Source organism: Bacillus rossius, chromosome 8, assembly GCF_032445375.1.
Source record: "Bacillus rossius redtenbacheri isolate Brsri chromosome 8, Brsri_v3, whole genome shotgun sequence".
Lineage (NCBI taxonomy): Eukaryota > Metazoa > Arthropoda > Insecta > Phasmatodea > Bacillidae > Bacillus > Bacillus rossius.
The window spans coordinates 22,022,159-22,037,891 of record NC_086336.1 but is presented as its reverse complement, the minus strand read 5'-3'; the positions used below and the strand labels follow the sequence as shown (position 1 = coordinate 22,037,891).

Sequence of the window (15,733 nt, the reverse complement as noted above, 5' to 3'; positions counted from 1 at the left end):
CGTTAATTCAGCGTTTCGTCTGTTGTGTCCATCGCCGCGTGTATTCGCGCTGCAGTAGATTTTTTTTTTGTGTAATCAAGCTGCGTATGTACTCTGGCAGTTCGTCACGCGCTAACCTAACCTCCTTTTCTGGGATGCACTGGCTGATACCATCCTGGATTTTCTGTTATCGCGGAATCTAGTTTTTCGCTATTTTCCATGTTAATTTCGGCCGCGTCAGGGAGATTTGTCGTTAAATAATTTTTAAATTGTGGCTAATCCGCATTATTGTAATCCCTAATTTTACGCGGTAGGTTTTTGTCTAGAGTTGCATCATCAAAGATTAGGTGGACAGGAAAATGGTCGGACGAGATGTCGCGAACAACCACGAGTTCGAATCCCATGTTGAAACGCTTATTTAGGGCGATATCTAAAATATCGGGTCAGTTATTGAGTCTGTCTCAGTCATGTGTAAGCACGGAGGGATCGCGAACATGATAGTTTTTATTGAGCTTGTGGGTGTAGAGTAGTCTGTTATTCGCTGTGGTGCGCCTGCAGTTCCACTCTTTGTGTTTCGCGTTTATGGGTTAAAAAGCAGGTACCTTAAAAAACTAGAAAGAAAATCACATATGTTAAAATTTTACAACTTTATTTTAAAAATACACCAATATATATCAGGTTAAAGCATTAAGCATTTTCGTAAGAAATGTCTTTAACGCTGCACGGACTACCACGTTGACTATGGGTGCTGTTTCGTCGACTCTGGTTTTAACCTGGTTCGCAGTTGTCGGACTCAGGAACACAGGAATCCGACTGGACAGCTTCTTAGGCGACGACTGTTTTGGTGAGAAATGGATGACGTTTGCGAGCGAGGCTGCAACTTGGCTTTGCCTCAGTGCTTGTTGATACAGGATCACTGACTGAACTACGACGAGTCGCAAGTATTTTGGGCGTCTACGTATATGGGTAGCAGGTCGGAACAGATTGCAACACGTCCAAGTTTGGTGTTGCACGTGCAGACGAGGTGACTACCCCGTCGATGCAGGCTGTAAGGAATTTTTGTGGTCTTATGTGATAGACGGCACATTTCCAGGTTCGCAGCAATCTAACAGCTGCTGAGTCGGTTCGTTGGACATAGGAAAGTTCGAAAACTGCCAGTGCTGCGTGCCTCCATCACAGTTTCCCTATAAATGCGCAGATATCTGGCATCCCAGTAGCTGTACTCGACACTGCTGAAGCTAGGTCTTACGCTAACGTACACATTGTCAGGATGAAACTAAAAAATCTTCTTGCAGTCGGACGACAACTGAAGGCACGAACTGTTGAACGCTATTTACATATGTAGGCTCCTACTCACACTGCGGGTGCCATTTCCGCATTAGCTGCGAGTTTGTAGAGGCAAATACTCGTTCAAACTTGTTGGGTGGCTGCACGCCATAAATTGCACTAAGGTTGTGAAGGGGACAGCTGTAGTCGGTCTGCAGGCCATGAACTGTTGCTACATCTTGGTACACAAAGTTCTGTTAAACCATTCGAAAATGGAGGCTTTGACATTACTAAATGTAGAGTAGTGTTTGATGGCATACTTCTTCATAAAAGCCTTGAAGGTTGCATTGTAGAATTCTTTACCGAGATCTGTTTGCATGGTCATCACGCAAAATATTGGCCATTGTCTTGGTTAGTTCAGGTGCAGTCTTCGATTTTACAAGTCTAGCCCAAGCGAATTTCCTATACACATTGATGACTATCAACATGTACTTAAAACCTTTATTCAATAGGAAATAAGGTATCATCTCAACAAGGTCCACCTGGAATAAATCATCAATTCCGCGAACTATGACTTTGCAAAGAAGGTATTTTCGTCTTCCATGAGAATGAGGTTCGTGAACGATTTCGGTTCGAATCATTGAATGTAACTGACTTCCTTCAGTTTTTCGATTATGGAGACTATTTCGTTGATGTGTGAATATTTTCCTGTGCTAAGCGAAGCATGTAGAAGTCTAAGACTGTCCACTACTTAATTGGGGTCATACCAATACACATCGTCAAATTTCCGACCACTTGCTAGCTTTTTTAACCTTCACCGCGTATTATTAGTTCACTGAAGGTAAGCGAGAATGTTCGTTTTTTCACGATCTTTGCGTTTATATATGCCACTTTCCAGATAGTTGTCGCGAAAATGTGCATTGGTTAGCTCTAGCATTTTTTGTACCATTGTTAATCTTTGTGAGAATATCCTATAGCAATTCGTACAGACCCGGAGTCCCGTGCATTTTGAACTCTTCTAAGGGCACGATATTTCCAGGTAAAAAGTATACTTCTTTAGCACCAAGGAACCACTTATTATGTTTTCTGTACAATCAATAGGTCGTGTCATTATTCCGACTCATGAAGGATATCTGGTATTGCCAGGCCATTGCATTAACTTGTGGTCCTCTTTTCCGTAAATTATTCTTGTGCATAGAATCTGTACTTGCAAAGTCTTCTTCTTCTCGATCAGGCTCATATTTCCTATTACTTACTGTTGGCATTTCATCATCAACTTCTGTATTTTTCATCTTCAACTTCTTACTGTAAACTTCATATTAATCATGAGTTATACAAACATAGTCATTTTGTCACAAAGATTGACCCTGTGATACTTACTAGGTAGAGTGATTTGAAAATTTAAATTGTAATATTTAGAATTGGTGTGTATCTGTGGGGAGGATTTGCTACTGAAAATAATGAAAAATTTGTAAATTTTCAATTTCTTGAAATATTTTTTTTTTAACTTTTATGTAATGTAATTAACAAGGTAATTATATTTTATAACTATATCCTAACATTGTAAGAGTCTAATTTTTTACTTTTTTACAACCCTACATAATCCCAAAATAGGCATTTCAAAAGTAAATTGCATTTATTCAAGAATTTTCACAAGCTAGACCTAAATTCTTATGAACCATGCTAATTTCACGTTTATGAACTAACAACTGTCTACCAATATAGTTATCAGAGCAATAACATTCATGGAAATGAAGAAGTAAATAATCAGCTGACTTGTTTACTCTATGATTCTTTTTCTATAGTTGTGCTCTCTGATGTTGAATAAAACAGTGAGTTATTGAAAGTGTTTTTATAAAGTCTTACGGGGAGTTAGCAATAGAAAAAGTTGAATGCTTGAATCATGTGGCTAAAAGGTTAGGGACAGGCCTCAGAAAAATAGCATCCGAGATCACAGGGAAAGGTTATCCACTTGGAGGGAGAAAACATGGAAGTTTGAAGGCTTCAACTATAGACAAACTTACAGGGTACTATAGATTTGATTTCCAGAACAATCTAGGAGATACTAAAAAGATTAAAGGTGCAATTTTTGCTACATTACATCACTGTAGCTCAACAGACCAAAATCCCCATCATCAGAAATGACCCGAAGGAAAGAATTCTTGATGTTTCTTCAACAGAGCATTAGCAAAAATCGAAAAACCTATACCAAATAACCAAATGGTTAGAACACCTATTAGTGACAAAGTATTTTATAAAATACTTTCCTTGTATGAAAGGTTATCTTCAGATGACTTACTAAGAAAGTGTGTAACAGGAAAAACACAACATGCAAATGAATCACTCCACGGTGTTGTATGGTCTAAATGCCCAAAAACCACTTTTGTTTCAAAGAAGTATGCAATTGGAAATTGGAGGCAGTGAGGGCATTTGTCAATATAACACTGGATGCATGAAGACTGTATCTGTTTTTCAAAAGGAAGGTGGCATTAGTCCAGGACCACAGACAGAAAAAATTGCAAAAAGCTTTGATCGGAATCGACTCTGCCTTGCTAGGATCCAAAAACACAAAAAATATTCAGAATGCAAAAATAAATTTGGATAAGCACAACTCAAGGAGAAGAAAGAAAAAAAAACAACTGGAGGGCCTAACTTATTGTGCTGGTGAATTTTGAAGCCGTGCAAAACTTATTTCTTTCCAAACAAACTTTTACTCAATTTTCATTTTTCGGAGTAAGTTTTTAGTATTTTTTTTATAAAAATATACAACAAAATAATGTACAAGAAACTCTTATAAGAATTTTATAGTGTAAAATAAATCATTCTCATAAACTAACAAAAGCAGAGACGTCAAAACAAAAGTTTGATGGCCTTTTCAACTGAATATTGTGCAAAATGTTAGGTACTATAACTTTCAACAGGTGATTCCTGCAAATCATATATTTTGGGTTTTTAAAATTTTGAATTGATATAACTCAAAAAGTATTTGTTGCACGGGGATTACAATTTTTCAGTGAATTCTTCAGTATTTGAGCTAATTTTTAGGTAGATTTATGAATGTGACTTTTGTATAAATTGAGATTTAAATTTTTTTGTTAGTGTAAATATTTATTATTATAAAACAAATAGTTCTATTTGTATTATATCCTAGTTTTTAAAAGTACAAATATGAATATACCTAATAATTAAGAGGACATCATCAGCTGCAAAATAACACTTGGTTCATGAAAATCTAATAAATAGTTCCAGAGTTATATAGTATTTTGTATATTACATATATATTACATAAAATTTACAAAAAAAACCTTCACCGTACACATTTTAATTTTTTCTTAATTTGTGTACATGTTTTTTATACCACTTAAACAGGAAAAAACATATCTGAATGCCTCACAAAATAAATATAAAAGTTAACATTTTCAGTAGCGAATCCCCTTAAGCTAGGTGTACAATTTAAGTTAACACTGTACTCAACATCACAGTGAAACACTGTGTTATTATAAATCTCATAAACCTACCATGAACTGTTTCATAGATACCAAGCACGTGCTACTGTTATATTGCGAATAATTTGAGTATTTTTGTTACATTGCTATGATCCCTAGCGGCCATAAACTATAGCCTAACACTCTATGTACGGCTCTAAACAAAATATACACATAACAGGCTAACATAAAAACAATTTAAAAAATGCACATACGATATATTTCTAAAACTCCCTGAGTAGGTGGTGTTAATTTATCTTATTAATAAACGAAATCATTTATTTAAACTTTTTTTGGCTCAAACTATTTGTGCAGGAGTTTGTTTGTTCAACATACCAATCCTTAAAGGCTAGTTATATGAATGTTTGGCTATTTATTTATATTTTTAGTTCATTCCTTTAAAGGCTATTTTTAGTGTGTGCTCCGCTTAGTGTCTAAGTGCTGTTTAAAACTGTCCACGCAGACGGGAGGCGTACCATAAATGATACCAGGAGCGCAAGTTTTGAATTTCCATAACTGTGTGCAAGTGTGCCAATGTTTAGGGGGATCAAGCGTGTGAATTCCGGTATGTTGCATCGGCACGCCAGCCGCACGTGCATGCGTGAAGAGCTGAGGTGGAGACTCCAGCTGTGGAGTCCCAGGGGGCTTATTCTAAGTAACTCGTTACATTCATCGACTCATCTCGACGTCGAGTTCCCTCGATAGGGTTTCTTACGACAGAAAATATCGAGAGCAAGTTAAGTGTATTATAAGTAGGTAATCGGTAAGACGCTACAGTCACTCGGTTAAGTTAGAGTTATTCGATTTCCTCTACTTCTCTGAGACTTGAGAGTGGGCATGACGTAAGAGCGGCAACGAAACGAATTAAAAATAAGCTATACATTTCTTAAATATTATACCTAAATAAAACATATTTTTATGAAACGAAAATATGTTGTATTAAAATATGTAATGAATTTTAGAATCAAAATTTTATTGGTTGGTAAAATCAAGATAAAGTGTAGTTAGAAACAATGAAGGTCACCCACTCCCATGAATATAAATTGGAGTTTAAAACTGTGGAGGCACTGCGAAAGATTTTATAGCAGCAGAAGAAAAAAAATCTGGTATTTTCATTTACCAGGTGTACAGTTCATATTAATTCCTTTTTTATGCATAATCGTAATAAATATAGGTGTTTCAAATAAACATTTAACAACATTATGTTTAAGTTACTTGTGGTCAGATAACTTATTATTATTAGTAAGAAATTTTATGCTATAGGCCTATTCATTACGATATAACGAAACCTATGGACTGAGCTAAGAATATAAGTTATTATAGCAATTATCTAAAAAAAATTTTTATCATAAAGTACAAATTATTTAATACAATAGGCAGTTCAAAAAATTATATTTTCAGCGATGAGGCCCTCTCGTTTCAAAAATATAGTTTTAAACGATTTTATAATCGAGAATGATATCACAGAAAAGCTTAGAAAACGAAACTATCAAGAACTAATGATAATCGGTAGGCAACGACAAATTTCATCGAAACGATAAAGTTAGAATAAGCAACCAGGGGACTTCCTACGATGACTTGGCGGCGACAACATCTCCGTGAAGCGAGGTGCTGAACGGTGTGGACTGTGTGGACAGCAAGGAGGCGGGACTCCACACCACCCGCCCTGTACGAGTGCGGAGCACGCCGCTCCGAGTCGCACACTCGCACCAACTCAGTCACCTTAGTCGGCAGAGACTCCCAAGTTTGAGACAGTCTGCAATTTCTTTTGTTTTGGGATTTAAAAGACTCATTCAGACGCGTGTGCATTTTGAAAGACTAACTTTGAACATATCACATTTGCACAAATAACTAAACATAAAGCACACAAGTATTTATAAAAAAAGGGGGTTGTCTGTAAAGTCGGTTTACGGACGATAATTTAACGTGATAACGTTATAAGAAAACATTGATAAAAAATTGCATACTTTTTAATTTTCAAAAATTAATTACAGTTTTTTTCAAATTTAATTTAAATAATTTGTTTAAATATAGCTAATCACGAAAAATTAGTTAAAAATCCCGCCTTAACCGGTTTGATATTATAGAAGATTTTCTCGCACGGTGGTTGGCCGGTTCTTGCACGCTCGGCTCAGGCGGAACGTGACAATGAGTCATGCTTTTCCGTGTGTGCAGCCGGCGTTCATCGATTTATAAGACGTTATCACGTCAAAAAATACCACCAATTTTAGCTACTGTGGCTTTTAGTTTCGTGAATACCGCGCAATGTAAGCGACCCTTGAGCTCTGCGCGACCACAAGATTGCTCCGTACGCAGGAACATTTGACCTGGGCACGAACTGCTTAAGGTAAACGAGCTGTTGTAAACCAGATGTTGTGTCACTGCAAGAGCAAGCTGGAGCGGCAAGGTAACCAACTCGCTATCCTAGGCAAACATTTTATAAATCATTTGTGAAACTATTTTTATGAGCCCAACACTCTAGGAATTTTTTCATAGTTTTAACCTGTGTAGTTCCACACGCATTTCTCCGACGAATCAAAAACTCTATGACTTATTTCCCTAGTACTTTCGCCGGGAACATGAACTAATTGAACTGAGGGAGTGTCGATGTTTTAAGGGACCCAATTAATTTATGACTTCGGCATTTTGTATCCGCTGGGGTGACGCTGTGAGCGCATCGGGACTGAAGTTGGACTTACCTGTTTTCCATCCACGTGTCATCTCGTCGCAACTATTTTTTTAGACTCACGTACCAAGTCATTATTTAATTTATATAGCACTTGTGAATAATTTTTTTGCAAGAATTCTACTCTCCATAATTTTATAACCCATGGAGACAATATATTATGGACTCAAGTAATTCAGATCTTTTTTTTAATTTTGTTCAAAAGATTTGTAAAAAAATTTAAAGTCCATATTGAGTTGCATAAATGTATCATGCTAAAATTTATAATAATTTGTGTTACTAGAGTGATGAGATCCAGAATGAAGCATTTTTGTTATTTATTACTGATGAATCTGAGTTACTCAGGTCATCCATCTTAAGCCTGACCCAAGGTTTTAGCAACAACATGTGGTTTTCCCTGTTTTGGTCTAATTTGCTAGTTAATTTTTGGTCGTAACCTCACATGGAAATACAATTAATTAAAAAGTGTTTGTTTATTGCTATCATTATAATGCAGAAATAAAATCGTATGGGAGGCGTGCATATATAAAATTAATTTTTTTATTGTACTTACCACTATTTATCTCCATGAACGTTTTGTAGCCATCGACAATATTCGTTAACCCTGTAGACATGGTGACGCAGTGGCGTTATAGACTGCTGCTATGAAAACAGAGAAAGTAAATCAATTGTAATCCAACAACAATGGAACAATATCATCACTAAAACAACAATGAATTAAGCACTTTGCATTTTTCAAACATGGACTAAACAATAAACACAGTTGGTTTTTATGTTATCTCCATTCGCTCCCATTACCTTGAATGGATAAACACTTTCATGAACATTGACCTTACCTCGCGTTTGTCCCAAATATAAATCTTGCTACCTCTACACCGTAACAGTGTGATAACCGTCACTAAATGATTCTTGCAGCTATATTAATCCTACTCCCTTTCTTGCAATTAAATGTGGGGTTCATACTTCTATTTGATTGCTGAATCACGTTTGTGGCCCGTCGCGATCAGTTTAGAAATTCTAACGTAATTATTATTCCCACCTCCCCTCATAACTGTACAGTGATGTGTTTAATTACTTAATAACGATAAAAATTAATCTATGCAAGTACGTAATCGATACTTTGTTTTTTTTAAGCCAATGATACACCAAAACTTCGCTTTTGCCAACACAACACACATGAAAGTAATTACTGGCTTCAAACTTGTCTAAGACTAAAGTAAAATATTTTATTGTCGGCTGACAACCACCTATGACTGTTAAATGTAGCCAATGTAACAACTTGCTTTGTAAACTTTTTCGATGATTATATATTATACATATTAAAAAATTAAACATATAGAAAGGCTTCTCACAAATATTCCAACCAGTTATGTTAGGCTCAAACTAAAGATTTTACTACGTAAGCTGCATGAAGTTCTATTTATTTTTTAATTTTTCTTTCTTAATTTCTTTGTTTTTTATTTGAGTAATAAAACACAAATTATTTACAAATGAAAGTAGTCTCCAGTAATGAAACATAAGATACTTATGACATGAAAGTTTACTCACGAATGAAAACTTATAGTTCCCGACTGTAAAACAAGAAAAGTGCACTCCTCAGGAATTAAAATTCAACCACCTACAGCGAAGCAGTTCCCCGTGGTATCTTACCAGCAATCACATCCTTGGAAGCTGATGCCTCGGGTGAAATAACGGTTAAGTCTGACTGGCCAGCATTAGAAAGTTGCATTCACTAACGAACACTGCAAGGTAAGATGTCAAAAAAAAGAAACTTAATCACATTAACTGCTTAAGGGACAGAGATAGGACCAGAAGGAAGCCACATTGGTTTCAACACACCTTTATGAGGTAAAAATGTTTTATCGTTTGATAATAATTTTTTTTTTCATTTGCACAGACATCGCACATCAGAGATTCACAAAGGCAACATAGTGTATATTGACAGTGTTATTACACTTGTGGTCATTCCTGAAAATGAATTGACTATCAAACGCCAATAACTTTACAGGTAAATATATTTCAGCGGCCAATACAAATTAAGTTAATGATATCCGTTAAATTATAAACTAAAGTTTAGTAAAGCCAAATTTAAAAACTGATCCAGAAAAAATTGTAATGTCCTAAAAACTTGTGAAACCAAATTGGCGTCTTTCGGTTCCAATTTCACCTCCATAAATACATATCTGTACTTGAGAGTCATAAGACACTATGTCACAAAAATTATATTTCTCAAGAGAGAATTTTAAAAACGTCAGTGTTGTATGCCAATAGAAAGAACGTCAAATGGTGGTTAAGTTAATGGTTAAAAGTGAATTTTTCCCAAGAGTGGGCATAGTGTATTTTTATTGATCTTATTAAATGATTCTTAACATTTTATGACTGCTCAGTTAAATTTTTAGATTGTATTAAGAATTCTATGTCATGATAATAGCATAAATGACTCTTTCAATATCATAAGTAGAAAAAAAATAGTTTAATAAATAGGTGCGTTAAAAATTATGATACTTACTGTCGCAAACTAGAGCCTTTCACTAGAGAGAAAATTAAAAGCAAGAGACATTTTGATCATTTAAATTTAAAAGATATAAGTATTCTTGTCAAAATTTTAAGTAAGCTGTTAAAATTTTAATATAAATTTGGTTTAAAAATTATTTAAGTAAATAATTTAGTCAGTTTATATCGTAAAATTTTAAAATTTATATTTATTCTTATCAAAAAATTTCAATTCCTTTCAACATTTAATAAATTTTGTTAGGAACTTTTATTAATGTATGTTTTTCCATGTGTATATTTTTAATTATATGTTTGTTTGAACAGTATGTTTTGTGTGTTATTGTATATATTTTATTTTGATTTTTGTGCAATTCTGTTATTGGTCTTGAGTTGTTGGATAGAACATACAACCAAACCAAATAAAAAATAATATTACGCGTGAAATGAACTCGCGCGCATTGCCATCGTTTCACAGTCCCGTCCTTGCCGCCGCAGGCTAACTATCTGGGGATTCGCAGTTGAAGGTGAGCTATGCACGGTTTCAGGCCCAGAAGTGGCATGAAGCAAGCATAAGTGGTGTGAAAAGTCACCAGCCCGTCGTGCGGTACACAATAGCTTTCGGTAAACGACACGTCACGCGGCTTGACAAAAATACATAACATTTGCCCGGTGAGTTTCAGGGACACTCTGGCAGTGTGTTGTAAACTTGACCGAGTAAAGCAGCGCTGTTTATCAGAGAAGTTTGATGCTTCCCTCTAGCTGGGCGATAAACTTACCGTGAGGTTGTCATCTTAGCTCTCGGCATATGGTGGAAGTAATTTCAAGAATGAAGCGGAATTTTCATGAAACAGTAATCTGTAACCACGGATGCTGCCATCTGTGGTGGATGACGGAAACCAAAGTTAACAAAGCCAAAGGGAAACTGTTTAATAATTTTAAAAAAAGTGGGTATTATTTTAATAAGATTCCTTGTTTAATTTAAGGTCCAAAGCCTGGCTTTGTATTTTATCAAGTCTCTTTGACTTTCATCAGAGTCGTTTCATAATATATTTTTAAATTTTGGTTCGCTATTCAAATAATTCAATAAACAGCGTAGCTGCTCCGTCATCTAATTATAGCAGCGGGTGTGAAAATAACGTGTTATTTGCGTAAAGAAATTTAACTGATAACACAATTTTCTTATATTTATCACACTCGGCATTGTTTTAAAGAATTTCGCGTTAAATTTCGTGCCCGAGTTTCATATTACAAGTTTATTTGCCATATGAACAACAGGAGAGCACATGAGTTTTCTCGTTATTAAGGTTAGGTTTTTACACATCACTGGCGAATCCTAAAAGGCTCTCTCGAATTTTTCCATTTTATTCATCGATTTTATTCCGATTATCTGATCACTTTTAAATTAAACCAAAATATTCGTTAGCAATAAATAAATTGTATCTAATGAAGGTTTTTACACGTATAAACCAAGTTATGTTGACAGAATTTCGGAGAAATTTTATTTCGGCGACTGCTTGAATTTGTTTTTTTTTTTTTAAATTTGTATACAACTTAAAATGATATTTAGCGTGTTGTCAACATTTATGTAATTCGAATGACGTAAAACCTTTTTCCTTCCTTGCTCCACGCGTGTCTGGAAGCCGCTAGGTTTGTAGTGGTGCCACATAAATATGTGACCACTGTGGTTGAGTGGTCTGTCAACCTCCGTAGCGCAGTTGAATGCACACTGGCTTACGGTAGAGCGATTCTGGATTTAAGTCCTAGGTAAGGCGTGGACGTAAATTTATGGTTTTCTTACTCACAACCAATGTCACCGTTGCTGAAATTGTCATAACACCAATTAACAATATCAAAAATTAGTTTTCTCTTTGGTACTAAAATAAATTTAAATAAAATCGTGGTCGTATCACTCGTCTCCAAAAACTGCTATTCTGGTTCGATTACAAACGGGGTCAAATCCAGGATATTTACAAGTGATAAACTTGGTGGACGTTGGCAAGAGCTAGTGTGTTTTTTTCTGGGTACTCCCGTTACTTCCTACTTATTCATTCCGTCAATTATGACGACGAAACATTAAATTCTTATTCGTTTATTCAACCATTTGATCTACATTAGCTACATTCACACTTAAGCTGAAAATAAATAAAACTCAAATGACATAAAATTCTACGTTTATGAAAATCGTTGTCCCTTCGGTATGGTCTAAAATGTATTATTTTCAAACTTTAATATATTTTAAAATAATAATTAGGTATTTAATATTTTTTGAAAATTCTACAACTGTAATATCCATACGTAAAATTCTATGACTAACGCATTGTTAATTTCGACTAAGGTAGCTTAATCCCTAGTCGGGTGGTAATGCCAAAAAATGCCAAGTAATCTACACGATATCATTTGTTTTCAAGAAAACTATATTTCATTAATGAGAACCAAAAATAAAATAGTGGTCTTGAGTTGATATAGTATTTTCTTCAAACAGTAATTATTTTTTTTAACTTGCTTTATAGTGATTTCCAGACCAAAATATGCAAAATGTTATACTAATAACTATTTAAATTGTTGAAATCTAAGAATGATACAATATTGGCCTAAATTATTTGCTTGTAAACTAGCAAGCCTTAATATAAATTGCCACCCAGTAATCTCACGTAATGACAGCACACAGGAACACAGTAGGCTGACGTCACATGTCTGTTTCGCTACATCGCTAGGTTCAACTATTTGTCTCTGTGTTGTCGTTATATTATATACATTGTCGGTTTATAATCAGTGGAGTCATCTGTATGTCATTGTGTTGACGCTGTGTTTATTTACTGTTATGGTTGCAACTGGCTTGTTGTTGTCAGCCTATTGTGTCCTCTGTGCTGTAATCTTTTTCTGACTAATTAATTCCTTCCACGGAATTTTCGGCGCTCTCTAAGATTTTTTTTTAAATTATAACTTTGGCTGAATTTAGCTTGTTTTTTTATAAAATATTAATTTTTTTGCCCATCAGTGAGGTTTCTTACAATACACAGTCTAAACAGCAATGGCGTTTAAGAAAAAAAACATACTAAATCATTATCATATCAGAGCTCACAACCTATCTCTGAAATGCAACGGTATATATGGGTCCCAGCAAGTTAAACGATTTGGAAAATATTGTTTGATTTCATCATCTTCTCATAACTCAGTACTGTCAAGTCCAAGCAACGAAAAGTATCCCTGCGAATATCCCACCCACCCGACGTCCTAGACAAGCAAGTTGCCGACACGCCAGGCAACTAAGGTTAAGTGAGTATGAATACTACCATATTCGCCTAAGGAAGAACATACTAAAACCCTGCAGCGAGGGTAGTCCGCGGTCTAGTATGTTAAGAAGGTGGGATAGTATCCGAAAATTACTAAAACCCTGCAGCGAGGGTAGTCTGCGGTCTAGTATGTTAAGTAGGTGAGATATTATCCGAAAATTACTAAAACATCTGAAACAACAATTTCATGCAGGCCTCGTGGCCATGTGGTTAGCATCGCTGATTACCAATTTAAAGGATGACGGTTCGAATCCCCGCCGCCACTATACTTTCATTTTTGTACTTGTAAAAATAAATACGGCGCACGCGACAGTACAAAAGTAATAAACAGATTTCAATAATGAGTGCAAATAAAAGTAAATTTATCAATTAAAATGTAGATTTCATTTCACTCCTTCTTTGTATCCATACAAAATAGTGATTATTCAATAAAAATGATTCAAATTTTATTTATAAAAGTATGCAGAGGTAGATTTTATCATACAAATTAAAAAAAAAAAATACTTCCCCAAAGAATAAAATATTTTTAACGAACAAAGGTGTTTTACAGATACACATAATAATTCAAATTCCACCCGGGATCTTTTGCACAATGTGTTAAAAAATATTGTAACACATTATAAATAAGTTTGGTGTATTTTAGATCTATATTTAAACTTTATAGCGAAACACCAGTTTTAAAATGAATTACAAGTAATCTAGATGTGAACGGTTTCGTCGACTGTTTATAAAGTGAAGTGAAAAGTTAAGGTGGTTTTCATTGCTTATTACAACAAAAATTTCGGCAATAAAGGTTAATTATTCTTGTATTTTAAAAATCTAATTACTAGTATCAATTCAAGTATTTATCATTTTATTATTAAAATATAAATGATTCAATTTTATTCATAAAAGTATGCAATCATTTCATAAATTTTTTGTTATGACGTCACGTTAAACTATCGTCCGTAAACCGACTTTACAGACAACAATTTTTTTTTTTAATTATGTAAAAACACCATGACGTTTTATCAATTGTAGGTAACGATTTCTGCATATCTGGCCAAAACATTTCCATAAAAACTAATATTAATTTGTTGTTTTATTTCCCAAAACTATCCATTTAAAAACGTATCAAAAAAGATTGACTCAGCAAAATGGAATGGGCCTCGATTGTTTTCCTAATTATGGGATAATTTGCCCTTTTAGGCATATGTGCTTCCCTTTTAGCAGTGTCTCGTCTTTCATGTTGGTGATGTTGGAACTGCGAGGTCGATTATCTTACATGCGAGGGCATTATTGTACTTCTTTTTTTCCTGGTGTTGTGTGTACTTTAGCGGGAAACGAGCCATTATTTGGCAGCAGTTCCGAAAGGCTAAACAATATTGTTATATTTATATTTTCGCCGTCATGAGGCACAACACGAGCTCTAAGAAAGCCGCTGATTGGCTGAGATCGCCAGCCAATAGCCCCTATCTTCATCATATAAATATTTTGATGGATTGTGTTAAAACGTTTGAGCTCGTTGAAGGTTGCAGTTTAGCCACATCCTTTGAGACAATCTTTAATATTTCCCAAGATTACGACATTATAAAATTTATCTACTAACAATAACATTTTCTATGTAGAAATTATTTTTTTTATATATATTCTGCGTTAAGAAGCTTTTTAAGCAATAACGTTCTAAATCAACACAAAGTCTAACGAAACATTGTTTTTTTTAGACATGTTTTTACTTCAGATCATGAACTGTTTGTATGCCTCTTGACCATGAAATTAATTATTTTTTTACTTAACCAATCTTTTCTTGCCAAATACAAGCAAGCGCATATAAATTAGCAATTGGACTTGAACTCTGAGCATAGTGTACGGTAGAAGAGAAATTTCACATTCCATGTGCCCGTAAACACGAAGGTCGATCAAAACTTTAAGATGAGGACGTTAACTCGGCTAAGTACAAAAGCCATACCAGTTGACACCCCCTCTTCCAGAGTTGCTTCTTCCTACTTCGTTAAGCGTCGCTCACGTAACGCTAGTTGCGTGCAAAAGACGCGAAAGTTCTCGAACTCTGCACTGGATCACATAGGCCTACTAAGTATTTTCATAGCTATACGTTTAAAATGCTATGATTAAAAAAAATTAAAAGAAGAGGATTCTTTTCATTGAATTCCACGAGTTCGCAAGTAACTGGTATTTAATTTTATATTTATGTACAAATAGCGTGTTTTGGTTTTGCATCAACTTTGCAATGTGTAAATTCAATTAAAGTTCTTTTTTAAGTGTAACATCTTAGCTCTTGGTATACGGCATTTGGTAGAAGTAATTTCATGAATGAAACGGAAGTCGCATTGAACGGATATTTGTAACCACGGTGTTGCCATCTGTGGCGTATGGCGCGAACCACTGTTCACACAGACAAACGTAAACATTATAGCATTAACTGTTTAATGAATTTTAACAAAATATGCAGTATTTTAATACAATTCCTTGTCGAAAATCAGACCCAAAGCCGGGGTTAAGTATTATTTTCAAGATTTTCTTTATTATCCGAG

The 15,733-nt window shown here is 34.8% G+C and overlaps 1 protein-coding gene across 9 annotated transcripts in view; it reads right to left on the bottom strand.

Annotated features, from left to right (window-relative positions):
• Positions 1–15,733, bottom strand: part of LOC134535580 (very long chain fatty acid elongase AAEL008004-like) — a 349,726-nt gene that overhangs the window by 76,405 nt on the left and 257,588 nt on the right. For 5 of the 9 annotated variants that reach the window (XM_063374780.1, XM_063374787.1, XM_063374782.1 and 2 more), the window contains one exon: positions 7,970–8,058. In XM_063374780.1, coding sequence (XP_063230850.1) covers positions 7,970–8,030 — 61 coding nt within the window. In that variant the 5' untranslated portion in view covers positions 8,031–8,058. The remainder of the gene's footprint in view (positions 1–7,969; positions 8,059–15,733) is intronic. The other 4 variants (XM_063374783.1, XM_063374781.1, XM_063374785.1 and 1 more) reach the window with 1 other exon arrangement.